Genomic DNA, 21,218 nt, shown 5'->3' on the forward strand with positions numbered 1-21,218 from the left:
TTAATCTTACAGTACTACTTCTAGAATATTATGCCGTAATTGTTTGCTGCCTGTTTTCTCCATAGCCTGGTAGCCATGCCCATATTCATTTTATCGCATAACCTTCACACTTGCTGTGTTTTCTTATTCCCCATGGCTCTCTGTTGATTTAGATGGATGTATATATCAGACTTCAGTAAGAGAGCTACACCTCTTCTTTTAGGTATCTGAGCTAATTGAAATATAAATATTGTTTGCCTACTTTCAAGTGTTCTGAAATTTTGAGAAATCTTAATCAATGGTTTTATCAATGAGGGTAATGGATATAACCTCAATATATTTGCCACAAGGTTAATGTTTAATTAGCCTCTGTCAATTTTATACTTTATTGCTTAGGATTAATAAGTAATTACTTCCTCTGATATTATAAGTTACTAGGTTTATAGATTGTATTTCCTGTCATTTCAGGTTTCAAACTAGTTATTATTTTCCTGAACTCATTTTCTTCTTGTAACATTTTGGCAGACTCATCCAAAAAATTAACACAAACCATGAAAAACTTATTTTCTGACTTCTCCCAAAGTCTCAAGCTAATTACATAACTAATAGGTCTTTTGAGTTACTGTTGGTAGCAATTTATCAAATATTTCAGGGCTTGATTTTTTCATATTATACATGTCATATGAACATGAATATTTTATATAAGTTCATGTGAAGTCTACACATGCTATACTATAAATTTTATCATCAGTTTCCCAATGCTGCTTACCATTTTTTTATTTTCTTAGAATTAATGACTTTACAAGACATAGAAACAATCTAACTATCATTGGCAGATGAGTGGAAAAGAAGATATATTGTTTATGCACAGTAGAATATTACTTAACCATAAAAAGAAGGAAATCCTGCTATTCTGGACAACATGGATGAATATTTGAGGGCATTGCTAAGTGAGATAAGTCAGACAGAAAAAGAGAAATATTGTATGATTTCACTTATGTGGTAAATCTAGAAAGCCAAAGTCAGAAACAAAAGAGTAGATTGGCGACTTGTCAGGGGCTTGGAAATGGGAAGATACTGGTTAAAGAAAACAAACTTGCAGTTATAAGCTGAATAAGTTCTGGGGATTTAATTTAGAGCATAATAACCAAGTAACAATACTGTATACTTTTCAGCTTTATTTACATATCTTTATTATCACCACAAAAAAAGGAACAAAGTAAGGTGATGAATGTGTTTACTAACCTTATTGTGATAATTTTTTTCATAATAAATTTGTTTCTCAGATCTTTATGCCGTACAGCTTAAATTTACACAGTGGTGTTATATGTCAATTACATCTCAATAAAATGAAAAAAGAAGTAATCTCTATAAATGGATGTTGAATTTTGGACTGAGAATGTTAGCCAACACCAAGTTGGTTTGAACCTACTTGGTGGTAGAATAAGGATTTTATTTTACAACTGAAAAGACTAAGTGACATGATAGAGATATCTCATTTTAACTAGAAAGATATTTTTTGTTATTTTGTTTAAGCATGCATAGGTCCCTAGTCATTTGTCTTTTCCCATTGTATTTCTACAGTTTTTCCACTGATTCTAACAATATTCCTGACAGATAAAAAAATTCTTAGCTTTCAAGGAAACAGAGCTGCAAGGACTATGAGGTAGGAGCTATTTTGTGTGAGAAGCTTCCACATAGAAAAAGCCTCATGGTTAGCATCATCCCCCCTTCAATAGTTTTATATGTTCCACAACAGTACTTTGAAATATTTGTCTGTTTTTTCATTCCCCCCCCCCTTTTTTTTTTTTTTTTTTTTTTTGCTTTTTTGTGGCATATGGAAGTTCCCTGGCTAGGGATCAAATCAGGCCTGCAGCTGCCGGCCTATCACAGCCACAGGAATGTGGGATCTGAGCCACATCTGTGACCTCCACCTCAGCTCAAGGTGATGCTGGATCTTTAACCAATTAAATGAGACCCAGGATCAAACTCATATCCTCATGGATACTAGTTGGGCCACAATGGGAACTCCATGTTTCATTTGGACAGAGCTAATGATGGACTCCCTGCCTGTTTTGAAAAAAGGATTTTAAGAGATTTTAAGTTTAGGAGTTCTCATCTGGTGCAGTGGAAATGAATCGACTAGGAACCATGAGGTTGCAGGTTTGATCCCTGGCCTCGCTCAGTGGGTTAAGGATCTATCATTGCCATGAGATGTAGTGTAGGTCACAGACAAGGCTCAGATCTGGTGTTGGTGTTTCTGTGGCTGTGGTGTAAGCTAGTGGCTACAGCTCCCATTAGACCTCTAGCCTGGGAACATCCATATGCCACTAGTATGGCCCTAAAAGGACAAAAAAATATATTTTAAGTTTAGAATCAGAATACTGTAAAGTTCCACTTAACATGGGACACTTTTAATAACAGAACGTTCATTGGAGTATCAGAAAACAAAGTTATTTTCATGATTGCATAGATTGTTTACACCCAGACTTAAGTGTAGTATAGATTATAAATTAGAAGCTCCAAATCATATTCATTGTAGCTTGGAAGCAAAACTATACATAAAATGTTACCAAGATCAAAGTGATATTAACATTAAAGACTATCATTAGTCTTTTTTCAAAAGATCAAAGAGGAAGTGATTTCAGATGCTGAAAAGGAAACTCATTTCACTCTCTTAGGAGGTAAAATATCAGATTTTAGGTTAGAAGAAGTGGATTAATATTAAATAACATTGGAATTGGTAGAAGAGCCCCAATTTACAAAGGAACAAAATTGAATCCTACAAAAAAAGATGAAATTTGAAGTTGATGTTACAAAATTAAGAAAACCTCTATGTAAATTTAATACTTACAGCTAGTAATGATGAGACAATGCCATGAGTAATTATATTCAGTGATCGCATTTATATATTCAATTTTGTTATTCCCTTATGTTAAATTTCTACAATATATTCAAACTTAATATTAAAAGAAAATTTAAATATTTTAATAATAAAGTATATGTAAAATAATGATAATTAATAAACCATTTTATAATATCAAAATATTCCAAAGAATTATGCAATAATGGTAAGAAATTGTAAAAAAAAACCTGTAGAAGTGGAGTCTAGGTATTGTGTAATTACATATAAAATATATAACTCTTTGAAAGCTTTTGTATGTTCTAGAAGTTAATAATTACGTGAAAATTAATTTTAGCTTATTCTATAATAAAAAAGTCCTGATCATATCCAAATCATACACCCCATATTTTGACCATTTCAGAAGCAATAGAGAAGTACTGCACATTTAGTTAGTAAAAGAGAATGTATTTTACTTCATTTCTAAAATTATTGGCATACTTTGAATCATTCAACATACACAAATCAATCAACATCATACACCACATTAACAAAAGTCAAAAACCACATGGTCATCTTAATAGATGCAGGAAAAGCGTTGGACAAAATCCAACATCTGTTTATTACAAAAACTCTGCTACCAAAGTAGGTATAGGGGGAACTTAACATAATAAAAGCCATTTATGACAAACCCACAGCCAATATCAGTGGGAAAAAAGCTGAAAACCTTCCCACTAAAATTTGCAACAAGACAAGGATGCCCACTCTCAATACTTTTATTCAACATTGTACTGGAAGTCTTAGCCACAGAAATACACACATATATGTGTGTGTGTGTGTATCTTTTCCACATAGTCTATACCCAGAGATTGAATATAGTTCCCTGTGCTATACAGTAGGACCTAGTCATTTACCATATTAAATGTATATAGTTTGCATATACTAACCCTAAACTCCAAGTCCATCTCACTCCACCTTCCCCTTGGCAACCACAAGTCTTTTCTCTATGTCTGTGAGTCTGTTTCATAGGTATGTTCATTTGTGTCATATTTTAGATTTCACATAAGTGATATCATATGGAATTTGTCTTTCACTTTCTGACTTATTTCACCTAGTATGAGAATCTCTGTTGCATCCATGTTGCTGCAGATGGCATTATTTCATTCTTTTTAATGTCTGAGTAGTACTGCATTGTATATATGTACCACATATTCTTAATCCATTCATTTGTTGATGGACATTTAGGTTGTTTTCATGTCTTGGCTATTGTGAATAGTGCTGCTGTGAATCTGTTTGAATTATAGATTTGTCCAGATATATACCCAGGAGTGGAATTTATGGATCATATCGTAGTTTTATATTTAGTCTTTTAAGGAACCTCCTTACTGTTTTCCATAGTATTTTTACCAATTTACATTCCTACCAACAGTATAGGAGGGTTCCCTTTTCTCCACACCCTCTCCAGCATTTGTTGCTTGTAGACTTTTTAATGATGGCCATTTTGACTGATATGAAGTGGTACCTCATTGTATGTAGTTTTGATTGCATTTCTCTAAAAGTGAGCAGTGTTGAGCATTCTTTCATGTGTGTGGTGGACATCCATATGTCTTTTTGGAGACATCTATTTAGGTCTTCTGATTATTTTTCAATTGGGTTGTTTGGTTTCTTGTTAATGAGTTGTGTGAGCTGCTTGCATGTTTTGGAAATTAAGCCCTTGTCTTGTCACATCATTTGTAAATATTTTCTCCCATTATATAGGTTCTTTTTGTTTTGTTTATGGTTTCCTTTGCTGTGCAAAAGCTTGTAAGTTTGATTAGGTCATGTTGGCTTATTTATTTTTTATTTCTATTGCCCTGGGAGACTGACCTAAGAAAACATTTGTATGATTGATATCAGAGAATGTTTTGTCAGAAAATGTTTTGCCTATGTTCTCTTCTAGGAGTTTTATGATGTCTTGTTTATTATGTTTAAGTCTTTAAGCTATTTTGAGTTTATATTTATGCATGGTGTGAGGGTGTGTTCTAGATTCATTGATTTACATGCAGTAGTCCAGTTTTCCCAGCACTGCTTGCTGAAGAGACTTTTTTCCCCATTTTATATTCTTTCCTCCTTTGTCAAAGATTATCTGCATTTATCTCTGGGCTCTCTATTCTGCAATGTTGATCTATATGTCTGTTTTGTACCAATACCATACTGTTTTTATTACTGTAGATTTGTAGTATTGTCTTAAGTTTGAGAGAATTATGCTTCTTGTCTTTTTTCCCTTCAGGAATGCTTTGGCAATTCTGGGTCTTTTATGGTTCCATATAAATTTTGAGATTATTCAATTCTGTTTCTTTGAAAAATATCAGGGTTAGATTGATAGGGATCACATTAAATCTGTAGATTGCTTTGGGTAGTATGGACATTTTAACAATACTAATTCTTCCAATCTAAGAGGATGGGGTATCTTTCCATTTTTTAATCCTATTTAATTTCCTTGATTGTTTCATGGTTCTTTTTTCAAATTTTTTTACTGTTATTTCCCCAACACAATTTTTTTTCTACTATACAGCATGGTGACCCAGTTATACATACATGTATACATTCCTTTTTCTCCCATTATCATGCTTCACCATAAGTGACTAGACATAGTTCTCAGTGCTACACAGCAGGATCTCATTGCTAATCCATTCCAAAAGCAATAGTTTTCATCTATTAACCCCAAGCTCCCAATGCATCCCACTCACTCCATCTCCCCCTCAGCAACCACAAGTCTATTCTCCAAGTCCATAATTTTCTTTTCTGTGGAAAGATTCATTTGTGCTGTATACTAGATTCCAGATATAAGTGATATCATATGGTATTTGTCTTTCTGACTTACTTCACTTAGTATTATTTCATAGTTCTTGGTATGTAAGTCTTTTACCTCCTTTGTCAGATTTTTTTTTTAGGTTTGGGGTGTGTGTTTGTGTGTTTGCTATTAAAAAAATTTTTTTTACATTCCTTTTCTAATATTTCATTGTTAGTATACAGAAAGGCAACTGATTTCTGAATGTTCATCTTGTATCCTGCTATTTTGCTGAATTTGTTGATCAGATCCAGTAGATTTTGTGTGGAGTCCTAAGGGTTTTCTATATATAGTACCATTTCATCTACATCTAGGGACAATATTACCTCTTTCCTTTCAATGTGGTTATGTTTTACTTCTTTATCTTGTATGGTTGTTGTGGTCAGGACTTCCCATACTATGCTGAATAACATTGGTGAGAGTGTACATCCTTGTATTGTTCCAGATTTTAGTGAGAAGGCTTTCAGCTCTTCTCCATTGAGTGTTATATTGACTGTGGGTTTGTCATAAGTAGCTTTTTTATATAGAGATATTTTCCCTCCATACACACTTTGGTAAGAGTTTTTATAATGAATGGATGTGGAATTTTGTCAAATGCTTTTTCTGTATCAATCAAGATGATCATGTGGTTTTTAACTTTTGTTAATGTGGTGTATTATTTTGATTGATTTGCATATGTGGAACCACTCTTGTGAATTTGTTAAGAGAATCCCATTTGGTCTTGGTGTATGATCTTTTTTTTTGAGTTGTTAGATTTGCTTTGCTAAAATTTTGTTGAGAATTTTTGCATCTGTAGTCATCTAAGATATTGGCCCATAATTTTCTTTTTTGGTAGTATCTTTGCCTGGTTTTGCTATTATGGTTATGCTGGATTCATAGAATGATTTGGGGAATGTTCCTTCCTCTTCGATTATCACAAAGAGTCTAAGAGGGATCAGTATTATTTTTTTCTAGAATTCAACTGTGAAGCCATCTGGTCCTGGACTTTTGTTTGTAGGGAATGTTTTTGTTATCAGTCTGTTCAAATTATCTATTTCTTCTTGATTCAATTTTGGTGGGCTCTATGTTTCTGGAAAGTTGTCCATTTCTTCTAGGTTATCAAATTTGGGCCTATGATTGTTCATAATATTCTCTTTCTTTTTTTTTTTTTTTTGCAGCATCAGTTGAGATTTCTCCTTTTTTGTTTTTAGTTTTGTTTATCTGGGTTCTCTCTTCTTCTTGGTGAGTCTGGCCAGAGTTTTTCAGTTTTGTTTACCCTTTCAAATAACGAGTTCTCAGTTTTAATGATTTTTTTCTGTTGATTTTTAGCCTCTATTTTATATATTCCCCCTCTGTTCTTTATTATTCCCTTTCTTCTGCTGACTTTAGGTTTTGTTTGTTTTTCTAATTCTTGTAGGTGGTAGGTTAGGTTATTTCTTTGAGATTTTTCTCATTTTTTTGAAGAAGGTCTGTATCACTATGAACTTTCCTCTAAGAGTTGTGTGTGTGGGTGTGTATGTGTGCGCACACGTGTGTGTGTGTGTTGCATCCCACAGATTTTGTATTTTCATTGTAATTTTTGTCAAGGTTTTTTAAAATTCCTTTTTTGATTCTTTGTTGACCCATTGGTGTTTTAGTAGAATATTGTTTTGTCTCCATGTAGTCAGTTTTTTCTCATTGCTTTTCCTGTGGTTGATTTCTTGTTTAATGCCTTTATGGTCTGAGGAGATGCTTGAAATAATCTTTATACTCTCAAATTTCTTGAGGTTAGTTTTGTCCCCTATTATGTGTTCTAACCTAGAGAATGTGCCATGTGCACTTGAAAAGAATATATATTCTTCTTTTTTTGGATGTAATGTCCTGAAAATATCAATTATTCTGTTGTACTGTGTCATTTAGGATCTCTGCTGCTTTATTGATTTTCTGTTTAGAAGATCTGTCCATTGATGTGAGTAGGGTGTTAAAGTCTCCTACTATTATTGCATTCCCATCAATTTCTCCCTTTATGTCTTCAGTATTTATTTTAAGTGTTGGGGTGCTCTTATATTAGGTGCATATATGTGGTTGAGTGTAATATCCTCATCTGAATTGATCCTTTTTTTTGTCTTCTGTCCCTTTTAGGGCCACACTCATGGCATATGGAGGTTCCCGGGCTAGGAGTCAAATCAGAGCTATAGCTGCCAGCCTATGCCAGAGCCACAGCAACACCAGATCTGAGCCATGTCTGTGACCTACACCACAGATCACAGCAATGCCAGATCCTTAACCCACTGAGCAAAGCCAGGGATCAAACATGCAACCTCATGGTTCCTAGTCAGACTTGTTTCTGCTGCACCACAACAGGAACTCCTGAATTGATCCTTTTATCATTAAATAATATCCTTATTTATCTTTCTTTATGGACTTTGTTTTAAAGTCCATTTTATCTCATATGAGGATTTTGACTCCTTCTTTCTCGTCATTTACATTTGCATTGTGTGTATTTTTACATCCTCTCAAGGTATATTTTTCCTGTGCCCTAAGGTGGGTCTCTTGTAATCAGCATATAGTAGACTCTTGTTTTTGTTTTTCCTTCCTTTTTTTAATCCAGTCTGCCACTCTGTGCCTTACATTGGAGCATTCAGTCCATTGATATTCAAGGTTATTATTGATATATATGTATTTATTGACATTTAAAATCTTGTTTTCTAGTTGATTGTTTCTTCTTTATTCCTTTATTTTTAGTTTCGTGGCTTGATGATATCCTTTTATTTTATGCTTGTGTCTTCCTTCTGATTTGTGTTTACCCTATTTTTCAAGTATGTTAACCCCTTCCTATATTGCTTGCTTTAGACTAGTAGTCATATAGGTTCAAGCACATTCTAAAAAAAAAGACCCTAGATATTTTTTTTTTTTTTTTTTTTTGTCTTTTGTTGTTGTTGCTATTTCTTGGGCCGCTCCCGCGGCATATGGAGGTTCCCAGGCTAGGGGTCCAATCGGAGCTGTAGCCACTGGCCTACGCCAGAGCCACAGCAACGCAGGATCCGAGCCGCGTCTGCAACCCACACCACAGCTCACGGCAACGCTGGATCGTTAACCCACTGAGCAAGGGCAGGGACCGAACCCGCAACCTCATGGTTCCCAGTCGGATTCGTTACCACTGCGCCACGACGGGAACTCCGACCCTAGATATTCTTACTCTCCCACATATTATGATTTTAATGTCCTTTTTTATCCATGTTTATCTTTTTGCTGCCTTGTGTTTATCATTGCTTTCACAAGTATGATTTTTTTTTCTTTTTGATCTATATACTGGCTTATTTGATTACCTGCCAATTGTGATTTCTGTGTAGAGGAGACCTTTCAATATTTCTTTCAGGATAGGTTTAGTATTGTTGTATTCTTTTAGTTTGTGCTTTTCTAAGAAATTTTTAATTTCTCCTTCCATTCAAAATGGTAATCATGTTGGGTAGAGTATTATAGATTGAAGATATTTCCCTTTCAGAATTTGAATATGTCTTGCCACTTTCTTCTGGCCTGTAGAATTTCTGAAGAGAAATTGACTGATGACCTTTTGGGTTTCCCTTGTAATTTATTCTCTGTTTTTCTCTTGTTGCCTATAGGATCCTCTCGTTATTTTTTGGTATTTTAATTACATGCCTTAGGCTAGGTCTCTTCGGGACCCTCTGTGCTTCCTGTACCTGGATATCTGTTTTCTTCCTAAGATTTGGGGAATTTTCAGCCAAAATTTTCTTCAAATATATTTTTAGTTTCCTTTTGTCTTTCTTCTCCTTCTGGGATCCCTATTATATGAAGATTGGCATGCTTTATATTATCCCATATCTCTTAGATTGCTTTCATTTTTTTATTTGTCTGTCTTCTGCTGTCCTGATTGGATGATTAACATTATTCTGTCTTCCATGTCACTTATTCATTCCTCTGCATTATTCATTTTGTTATTCATTACCTTTAGCTCAGTCTTCATATTGGCAAATTAATCTTCTATTTTTTTATTGGCTCCTTTTCTTAGTTTATAGCTCCTTTTTATAGCAATCTGCATTTCTCTCAATAGCCTTTTTTTAATTCCTTCAATGTTTTCATTACCACCTTTTTAAACTAAGTGTCTGTTTGACTGAAGAGGTCTGTTTCATTGTTTGCTTCTTCAGAGGAATTCTCCTATTGTTTTAATGGGGAATAGTTTTTCTGCTTCTTCATTTTGCTTATTTTTTAATCTCTCAATTTAGGGGAAACAGTAACTACTGTAGTCTTAGAAGGCTATTTATATGTGGGAGCATCTCTGGGTCACTTTACTATTTTTGGCATGAGGGCTGCTTTTGGTTTGGATGTTTGCTCTTTCCTCAGTGTGTACAGGCTGTTATCCCCTTGATAAGGAGTGTGCAGGTAGACAGCTCCATGTGCACCCATAGGAGGTGGGGGCAATGTGCAGCACCTGTGCATGGTGCTTGGTCATGGGGCCCTTATCAGTGGCAGTGAACAATGGAGAAGTGGGTTGGCAGGTGGTGCCTTGCCACAGGGCCCTCAGAAGATGTGGTAGTGGTGGGCCAAAGGCACTCCTGGGAAGGCAGGGACAGTGGGGAGAGTTTGGTCACTGAGCCCTTTACTGTGGCATTGACCTCTGGGTTTGTGGGAGGGACAGGCAGTGCCCTATTGGGAGATCCTCCTTGGTGGTGGGTTATGCCCACCTCTGGAGACTGTGATGGTTGCAGCACCTTATGCCCGCTCTTGTAGCCTACACAAGATATCCCCCACTGCCTAAAATATATACTATATACTATATTATTTTATAGGGTAGTTATATAAATAGAGATAGAGATATTTAGATACATAGGTAATTTTTTTGTCTGAATAAATAGTCCTTATTGGCAGGTTGCAAACAAATTTAAGTATCAAAAATACATTGGGAAACATGGCAGAAATTACCAGTAACTATCCTAGAATCTCATATTTACCTATTAAGCTAAAGCCTATCAAAAACACTTAAAATGGAAGTTTCTTGTATATCAATACTATCAGTCACTGAATTGAAAAGAAAAACATGCTTAAGGATCCACTGAAATGAGTATCAAGTTGAAGAAAGAGTTAAAATTAATATGAAATTAGCATGCTCTTTAATATTTCAGTAAAAATAAAATTAGTATTAAAGTTCATGAGATTTCAGAAAGCCCTTCTTTAAATCAGAACTTGCCCAATTGTAGCCTTAACTGATTAAATAGAACAGGAATTTGACATATTCTTGACCTATACTCAAATATATATATCATACTACAAAAAATATGGAGTGTTGATATTTAACAAAAACAAGGTTTATGTGTTTTTCCTAGGTATTGGAAATATGTAAAGATTAAATATCTGAAATAAGAATAGGTATTTTTTAAAATTAAAACACCATGCACAAAAATAAACTCAAAATGGATTAAAGACTTAAATATAAGACAAGGCATCATCAAATTCCTGGAAGAGAACATTGGCAAAACATTCTCTGACATCAACCTTAGGAATATTTTCTCAGGTCAGTCTCCCAAAGCAATAGAAATAAGAGCAAAAATAAACCAGTGGGACCTAATCAAACTGACAAGCTTTTGCACAGCAAAAGAAACCAAAGAGGAAACAATAAGACAACTTACAGAATGGGAGAAAATAATTTCAAATGATGCAACTGACAAGGGCTTAATCTCTAGAATATACAAGCAATTTATACAACTCAACAGCAATAAAGCCAACAACCCAATTGAAAAATTGGCAAAAGACCTGACTAGACATTTTTCCAAGGAAGATGTACAGGTGGCCAACAAGCACATGAAAAACTGCTCACCATCCCTGATTATTAGAGAAATACAAATCAAAACTACCACAAGATATCACCTCACACCAGTCAGAGTGGCCATCATCAATAAGTCCACAAATAACAGATGCTCAAGGGAGTGTGGAGAAAAGGGAACCCACCTGCACTGTTGGTGGGAATGTAAGCTTGTACAACCACTATGGAGATCAGTATGGAGATACCTTAGAAATCTATACAGAGAAGTACCATATGACCCAGCAGTCCCACCCTTGGGCATATATCTGGACAAAATTTTCCTTAAAAAAGACACATGCACTCGCATGTTCATTGCAGCTCTATTCACAATAGCCAAGACATGGAAACAATCCAAATGTCCATTGACAGATGATTTGATTAGGAAGATGTGGTATATATACACAGTGGAATACTCCTCAGCCATAAAAAAGAACAAAATAATGCCATTTACAGCAATATGGATGGAACTAGAGACTCTCATACTGAGTGAAGTATGTCAGAAAGAGAAAAATACCATATGATATCACTTATGTCTGGAATATAGTATACAGCACAAATGAAACTTTCTGCAGCAGAGAAAATCATGGACTTGGAGAATAGACTTGTGGTTGCCCAGGGGGAGGGGGAGGGAGTGGGGTGGACTGGGAACTTGGGGTTAACAGATGCAAACTGTTGCTCTTGGAATGGATTTACAATGAGATCCTGCTGTGTAGGATACTTACTATGTCTAGATACTTGCTTTGCAACATGACAATGGGAGGAAAAATTATGTATACATGGATGTGTAACTTGGTCCCTGTGCTGTATAGTGAAAAAATAAATAAATAAAAGTCACAGAAATGCCAAAAAAATTGTATTGGGGACATAACTATTAAATAAATAAATAAATAAAGTAACATAATTATAGATGTCTTGGGACCTAGAAATAATCTTATATAAACATTGCAGTTTAAAGTCATATGCCAAGTACGACAGTAGTGAGGACATTGAGGACTGTGGGAATCACAGGGCCGAGTGAAGTATAACCAACCATGAGAGACAGAAACAAGGCCTGGCCACAACTGATGAGAGCAAGATCCAGGCAAAGCAGGCTGCTCACCCCTGATGTCCACTGAGAAGTGGAGAAGTGCCTCCAAGATGCCAAACATTGGTGGCAAAGACATACATCAACATATCTATGACTTTTAATATACCTATGGATGCCTTTCTCAAAAAGGCATTAGATCACAGGCCAAACAAACAACACCCTTAAAGAATGTCTCTGCATTCGTGGTTATAACCCATTTCCAGATAGGTAGAGCATCTTTACACTCACACAGAAACACCCCCCCCCCTGCAAAAGAACTTACTGTGACCTCACATTAATGAGGTAGTCATCTCAGTCAGCACTAAAATCATATACAGCTTTAACAGTAGTTTTAGTCAATCACTGAGAGTAAAGTTTGAAGGCTTTACTATATATATAGTCCAAAAATTACACATAATTTTTTACCTATGGATATTTTGTGTATATTTTGTGTTTCTTCTTTGAAAACATAGTGTCGATATCAGCTTGGATAACAAGATGACAATACAACTCATTGTCAAGAAGTCTGCAAATCTGGGAGTTCCCGGCAAGGCTCAGTGGTTAAGAAATCTGAGTAGGAGCCATAAGGTTGCGGGTTTGATCCCTGGCCTCCCTCAGTGCGTTAAGGATCTGGCCTTTCCATGAACTGTGGTGTAGGTTGCAGACTCTGCTCAGATTCCACATTGCTGTGGCTATGGCATAGGCCAGTGGCTACAGCTCTGATTGGACCCCCACCCTGGGAACCTCCATGTCATGGGTGAGGCCCAGCAAGACAAAAGAAAAAAAAAGAGAAAAAAAAAGTCTGCAAATCACTTGGTTATAGATGAGCAAATACAATTTCCTTGGCATCAACCATACAAATTAAATATTTTTTCTTCAAAGAAGAAGAAACTGAGTCAGAATGAACACATAATTATAGGCTTATTTTCCTTGGGATTAAATCTCAGATATTCTACTGGGGAAAATCCTTCTCCCACCACACTCTAGAGCGATCTCTTTTTCTTCCTGGGACAAATAAGCATTTCTTTTCTTCCATTGCAGAAAAGTTGTAACCGAGAAGAACAAACCTGACTCTCTGTTAAATCTATTCCTTTAGCTCTCCCCTTTTAGTAGAAACTCTTTGGGACCCTGGTCCACTGGCTTCTTGGTCTGCTAGCTTTCTGAATAATGCTGCTATTTCTTTAGCCTACATTTCTGTATCACCTCTCACTTTATTGTCCTGTTGTGTGATGAGCCATTTGAGCCTGGACTTGGTAATAAAATCTGCCCTTTTATGCATTCCCACAGGTCTTGTCTCTTTTCTCTGTATTCCAGCCTTTGTCATCCCAATTGAGCCCATAACATGGAATAAGTTTTCTTTGTAATCCAAATGATTTTATTAAAATTGCTTTTATACTCTTTATATATGTTCCATTCAGTGTCACACGAAATGATTCACCCTTATAGAAAATACTACTCTAGGGATAGCAATTATAAATAATCACCAAAAGTTAACAAAAAGGAAATTTAAGAACTTTTTTCTAGATACTGCAAATGGATCAGGAGAAAATAGGCATCCTAAAATTTTTTCTGCCTTTAACAAACCTAGTATCACTAAAGAAAAAAAACCCTCATATCTGCAGCATGCGGTGAAATGCAGTAGGATGCATTATTAATTAATAATTATCTTAAGTAATATACTTTAAATATGGAGTTTCCTAAACAAATTGAAAATAGAAATTTCAGAAAATCCAACAATTCCACCTCTGGGTAGTTTTCCAAAGCATCTATGAATAAATGAATGCATGAGAAGATGTGATTGATACACACACACACACACACACACACATATATATCACAGATGGACAATTAGTCATAAAAAAGAATGCAATCTTACCATTTGTGACAAGATGGATGGACCTACAGGGTATTATGCTCAGTTAAATAAGTCAGAGAGACAAAGAGAAACACAGTGTGATGTCACCTATATGTGGAAACAAACAAAACAAGTGAACAGGGGAGTTCCCATCATGACACAGTGGTTAATGAATCCGACTAGGAGCCATGAGGTTGCGGGTTTGATCCCTGCCCTTGCTCAGTGGGTTAACAATCCCCAAGATATGGCAAAAAAAAAAGACAAAAAAAAAAAACAAGTGAACAAACCTAACAAAAACACATAATGCAGTCATAGATACAGAAAACCAAGAGGTGGTTTCCAGAGGGGATATGGGTGCACTGATGAGAGAAATAGGCCAGGGAAATTAATAAGACTTACAAAATTCTAGGTAAAACATAAATGAGTTATGAGGATGAAATGTATAGCATAGATAACCTAGTGACCTTGTAATAACATTGGCTTGTGACAGATGGTTACTATATTAACTGTGATGATCATTTTGGAAAGCACAGCAATATCAAAAAAGTATATTCTTGCATCTGGACCTCTTAGTGTTATAGGTCAATTATACTTCAATTAAAAAAAAGGATTTTCCTTGAGGCTCAGCAGGTTAAGGATGTGGCATCGTCATTGCAGCTGCTTGGGTCACTATTATAGTGCTAGCTTGATACTTGGCCCAGGAAACTCCACATGCCATAGGCATGGCCAAATAAAATTCAATAAAAAATTTTAAAAATCCCAAAAAACTCTGGGATAAGTAAGCCCAATCCAAATGCTTATCAACTTCTCCATGGATATGATGATCCTCTTGTCATGCATGATGATGTGATTAATAATAAAGACCAAACACTGTAAAAAAAAAAGAAATGCAGAAGAAAAAGTGAAAATAATCCAAGTGCCTCAGAGATCAGAATTTTAAAAACTCAGCAATTAGGGTATAGGATTCAAAAAAGAATTAAGAACATATGGAGTTCCCGTCGTGGCGCAGTGGTTAACGAATCCGACTAGGAACCACGAGGTTGCGGGTTTGGTCCCTGCCCTTGCTCAGTGGGTTAACGATCCGGCGTCCCGTAAGCTGTGGTGTAGGTTGCAGACGTGGCTCGGATCCTGCGTTGCTGTGGCCCTGACGTAGGGCGGTGGCTACAACTCCGATTCGGCCTGGGAACCTCCATATGCCGTGGGAGTGGCCCAAAAAAAAGCCAAAAAAAGCCAAAAAAAAAAAAAAAGAATTAAGAACATACTGAAAAATCATTTTGTAAATGAAGTTAAAACTAGGAGAAACAGGGTGAGAAATAAGACCTTATCAGAAATGGTGGATGAAAAGGAAGAAATTTTTAACAACTATTAAAACAAAAACAAAAACAACTCCTGGAAAATAAATCAAGCCAGACATTGTAAAATATCTGACGAATGTATTGGAATAAAAGACACTCATAAGAGATCTGAAAGATGAATGATTGATGGACCTGAAAGAGAAAAACCAATGATACAAAGCAAATTTTAAACAGCATCATGCAGATTTTTTGGAAAATTAAAAAGGTCGGTCTTGAAATTGTTTTCAAAAGAACACTGATCATTTACTTGCAATGACTAATAAGAAATGATACTGCAGTGTAAGGCTTAAAAAAATTCCTCTGGGCATCTAGAATAAAAAGGAGAACTATAAGGGAATAAAAATTAGAATTTCAGAAACATTGCTGCAGATAAATTCTCTGTGCCAGAAGGAAATAGAGAAACATATTTAAGATTCACAAGGGGATAGATGATGAATCATGAATTTTTTACCAGCCAGGCTGGGTGGGTATCAAGAGTCCTGATATCCAAGCCACCATGAAAGATCTTGGGTTTATTACCCCCTGGACCACTGGATTGAACAGGCTTCAGACAATGGACTCCCTAGGAAGACTGACATGGGGAGTTCCCATCATGGCTCAGCAGAAACGAATCTGACTAGCATCCATGAGGACGCACATTCAATCCCTGGCCTCGCTCAGTGGGTTTGAGGATCTGGCACCACGGCGAGCTGTGGTGTAGGTCCCAGAAGTGGCTTGGATCCAGCATTGCTGTGGCTGTGGCATAGGCCAACAGCTATAGTTCCGATTCCATCTCTAGCTTGGGAACCTCCAAACGCTGCTGGTGCAGCCCTCAAAAGAGCAACAACAACAACAACAACAACCACTGACATGGGACCGGTGTAAAGTATGAACTTTGGAGTTCCTTACTGAACTGAGACTTGGTGAGGGATAAGCGAGGGAGGGAGTGATCCTGGTGGACACTAGGGCACCTGCCTTCCAACAATTCATGAAGCGCTGCCTCTGCTGAGGGTGCTTTTCTATCTCTGTGTGTATTTTATTTTATAAAGCAGGATTCTAAAAGCAGCTGTATAGATAAATACAGTGTAATAATAAATTAAATTTAATAAGAAACATTTTATTTCATAAAACACAGAACATAGAGATAAATATTGAACATATAGAACATATAGAGAAAACTAAAAGATAAAACTAGGGATATAACTAATACACTAAATCTACGCAGTTAAACAACGGAGATTATACTAAGTGAGGTGCCCTAGGAGGTGAGCATTGAGTGAGGCTGCTTCTGGACTTATTTAGGTGGAGGTCCTGATGGTATGGATGTGCTGAGGCGTAGGCTGGGGGTGTTCACATCCAGGTTGTCATTGATGCCAAACTGACAATCTGTAACACAAAGAGAGGTGATCATTTAGGGAAAAAACTGATTTTTATTTATTTTTTTATTTATAAAAAAATTTTGGCTATACCCTCAGAATGCAGAGTTTCCTCAGCCAGGGATGGAACCCATGCCATACCTGTGACCAGAGACAGCAGGGACAAGCCAAAACCTTACCCCACTGAGCCACAAGGCAACTCCACAACACTGCTTTTTAAAAATGTAATAAAACAAGCTGTGTTTATGTTATTTAATGACAAAATTGGAGAAAAAACAAAAGGAACAGAAGTAACATAAATCCTGCCTGGAAACCCATCCCAAATGAGCACTGCAATGAAGTGCCACCTCATGCTGCTTTAGTGTGACTTGGACACACATAATATAGTATCTACAGAAGCTCCAGCGCAGGTTGTGAAATGGGGCCATAAGGTGACCGAGACCTCACAAGGGGGCTGCAGAGGCTGAGGGACCCCCAGGGCTCAGGCACCTCCTAGGCAAGCAGGGATCCTGCAGCTTCCCAACATGATACCAGGACCATGAAGAGTCCATAGGGATGCAGAGCAGGGACAGGTGGGTTCCCTGCTCACAGAGCAGTGGGTGTCTGGGTCTTCTTCACCCTTTTCCCAGAAGTCCTGAGACTGGGCAGGTCAGGGCCACTCCTCCATTGCCTCACATCATCTGGTGATTTCCTGGGCGGGGGGAGGCTCCCTGGTAACTTGAGGGGGTGGGGATTGGCACTGCAGGGATGGGTCCTGCAGAGGATGTCGGACCACTCCAGTGGGGCTCTTCAAAAAGAACACACTGGGAAGAGCCCCTAGTGAGCCATGCACTTGATGGCCCTACAGCACCTCCCTGACTAGCAACCTCAGGGGCTCCTGGGATGGGGATGTGTTGCTTGGGAGGTGTGCTCATGGCATCCTCTGGATGGATTAATACCCTCCTCTTTTCTCCACTTCTGTGGTCACACTCAAGAGTGGTCACACAGAGTTTTGTCTGGCTTTCTGAAAAACCAGAAGGAACTTGGGCATGCTGCGGAGAACAGGCGCATCTGTCTCCTCACCTTTGCACCCCCGGTCTGCCACATTGACACTGCCTCTTCCTAGGTGTGCTCATCATCAGCATCGGAGGCTGTCCCCCCAAATGTTTTTCTTAAACGCATGAACAGGGAGCGTTTTGGTATCTGGAAGGAAAAGTACAGTCCCTGAGACCAAATCCATCATGGTAAGTATCATAAAAGGATGGAGAGAGGAGGTGGTTAAGACTTACAAGGAAGAGTCTCTGGGTGACAAAAAGAGAGGAAAACATAAAGACGTGAAAGACGAAACAGATTACCTTATGACCCTGACAGTTGTGGTCAGAATTCTCCTTATCTGCCATGTAGTGTTCTGTGTCCAGGGGCAGCCACCAGGTTGGGGAGGCCATGGGAAAGGAAAGGGGTGATTTAGAATCAAGATGGAACCTCAGGACCATGATGCTGCAGGGAGCTCAGTCTCGGGCCCCTTTCTGTCCTCACCTCCATGGACCTCCCAGGGCCTCAGCTGGTTCACATCTACAGTGGAGAAGGTCTCTGATCCCCAAGATCCTGCTGCAGCCCTCTGCTTCCCTCAATGTGACTTGGAATAAGACCTGTGTCTTCCTGCCTCACACACAGGCTGCCTCTGTCCCCATGCACCTCAGGGCACACCCTGGCCTTCCTCCGGCACCCCAGCTTCCGACTCCCTCCTTCCTCATTTCTCTCCTCTAATTACTGCTCATTTCCTTCCTCCAATGAGGGCAGGGTGGAAGAAGGGCCATGGCTATGTTGCCTCTCTCCAGGCAGTTAGCCAATCCATGCCACCCAGGGAGTTCCTGGCATGGATGGGCCTGACCCTGTGCTGGCACCTGGGGGAGGGAAGGACAAAAACCTCCACACAACCAGGACTCCCTTATTACCTGGGGTGACCTTAGGTATCTGGCAGAAGCTTATTGCTCACAACACCACCCTGACCTTCCCAGCTGCTCAGAGAGGATAAAAGCACAATCAGAGGTGAAGGAATGTATCCAAATTCCTTGCCCCAAAATGAGGCAGCAGGCATCTACATAACACAGGGTGCCTGCCAGGATTTTGCCCTGAGACTTGGAAAGAGAAGGAGGGATGAGAGCTGGTCAGGCCTGAGGAGAGGACATGGTGTGCACATGACTGGGGTGTGGGGATCAGGGCCAGGGCTGCCTGGATGAGCGGTGGATTCTCAGGCAACCAGGGGCCCCAGGCCCTGCTGCCCTGAGCCTCTGTCCTGGGCCTGGTCAAGCCCAGGAGACGAGGTGGGTGGGTCTGTGAGAGCAAGTGTGCAGAGAAGCCCAGCCTCCCCTTCACACATTCCTCTAGACTTCCTTCTGGTGGGGAGGGTCCCCAGGCAGGTGGACATGGAGCCCTCTCTCAAACATGATGTGCGCATCAGCACATCAGCCTTGGGTGAGCTGTCCAGGCTGAGATGAGCTGAAGGAGGCTGAAGCACATCCGTGATCCCAGAGGATGTGCTCCACAAGCCATCCTGCCCTGGGAGTGCCTTCACATGAGGAAGAAAGAGCAATGGGATTCTGAAAGTGCAGACAGAGTATACTTCTCATCCACCACCAGACACTCCCTCCAAGAACTTGGGTCTCCAGTGTCAAGTGACTCTCAGAGTTTTGTGCCCCATCAGCTTATGGCTGTCATAGGTGAATTTAAAAACAAAGCCAAAATCTGCTGCAAGGGATCCCCTCCAGCTGGGAACCTGAATCCGAGCTTTCACCTTTGGCAGTGTTGCTCCTACCTGAATTTTCATCAGTGTTGCTACCAACGCTCTTCACAATCAATTCTGCAGAAACATAAACATGAGCAATGACATTATAAGAAAAGTTGCCCCACCCATTTCTCCCCTTCCCCTTCACCTAATGCTGCCTTCCAAGGCACCCCACTAGTCCTCTCCAGATTCTCACATCTCCCCTGGGCTCTGTGGAGCAACAGTCCTTCAGCAAGACATCGATCATGGTTTTAAACCTTCAAGAAAGCAAGATGCTGAGAGAAGCACCTGTCAATCTCTCACTTCCACAGGTCCATTACAGCTCTCCCCTTCAAGTTGACTAACTGGAAACTCCAACACTTACAGGCACACTTGAAATATGGCTAGTGTGATCAAGCCATTGGGTGTTATGTGTGTGTGTGTGTGTGTGTGTGTGATTATTTTAATTGCTTGAGTTAACCACAATTTGAACTAAGTTAAAAATAACCTGGCACTTCTGGCTAGTGGGTACCACAGTGGACGGAGCAGCTCTAAGAGCTTGCAAGATGAAGAAGAGGCAAATAACCACCCTCACCTCACTGTTCCTTCATTCAGGGAACCTGGACATCCAGAGGGGATCTTTCATTTGCAGGTTATCTTGGGCACTTGGACCCATGCTAGGCATTGTGAGAGTCCTTGGGGACACTCAAACAACAGTGTCAACACTCTGACCTGGGAGGAACTCCCAGCAGGGCACCCCACGTTTTGCTAGTGGTGAAGAGCTTGGCCCAGGGCACCAGTGCTGGACATAATCGGAGAGAAGGGGCAGAGGGGAGGGAGGGATGCATCACTCTTTTCATGATCCCATCCTTCTCACCCCTGAGCCTGGAAGACCCAAGGAAGGCAGTGGCACCCCTTTATGGGGTGAACAATTTGTACACTGAAAACTACAGATCATGGCTGAAAGAAATTAAAGAAGGTGCAAGTGCTTGGAACGACACACCATGTTCCTAGACTGGATGGTTTAATGTTGTCGACATTTCTCTGCTACTGAAAATGAAGTACACATAAACTGCAACCACTCACAAAACCTCATGCCATTTTTTGAGACTTGGAAAAGAAAATCCTAAAATACAAGTAGAACCCCAAAGAACCCAAAATAAAAAAATGATCTTGACAGCAAAGAATAAAAATGGAGATATCCCAATCCCCAGATTCAAAACACACTGCAAAGCCATGGCAGCAAAAAAGTCTACCCCTGGCATCTAAACAGGAAGACAGACCAATGATCCATAAGAGAAGGACCTAAAAATAAACTCACACATGTATGGCCAAAAGATCACTGCCCAGGTTCTATGATTCCCCAGTCAGAAAAGTATAGTCTCTTTAACAATCGACGGAATGAAAAGGCAATCTA

The 21,218-nt window shown here is 38.8% G+C and overlaps 1 protein-coding gene across 1 annotated transcript in view; it reads right to left on the bottom strand.

Annotated features, from left to right (window-relative positions):
• Window positions 1-16,781: 16,781 nt before the first annotated feature.
• Window positions 16,782-21,218, bottom strand: part of LOC146404463 (uncharacterized) — a 56,435-nt gene continuing 51,998 nt past the window's right edge. The window contains exons 27-30 of the mRNA XM_085017172.1: window positions 19,853-19,897; window positions 18,393-18,445; window positions 18,121-18,240; window positions 16,782-17,068 (exon numbers count right to left, since the gene is read on the bottom strand). Coding sequence (XP_084873298.1) covers window positions 18,160-18,240; window positions 18,393-18,445; window positions 19,853-19,897 — 179 coding nt within the window. The 3' untranslated portion in view covers window positions 16,782-17,068; window positions 18,121-18,159. The remainder of the gene's footprint in view (window positions 17,069-18,120; window positions 18,241-18,392; window positions 18,446-19,852; window positions 19,898-21,218) is intronic.

This window comes from Sus scrofa, chromosome 3, assembly GCF_054392235.1.
Source record: "Sus scrofa isolate SSC_HxYL_T2T_F1_AM1 chromosome 3, Sscrofa_HxYL_maternal_Yorkshire_Landrace_v2.0, whole genome shotgun sequence".
Taxonomy (NCBI): Eukaryota; Metazoa; Chordata; class Mammalia; order Artiodactyla; family Suidae; genus Sus; species Sus scrofa.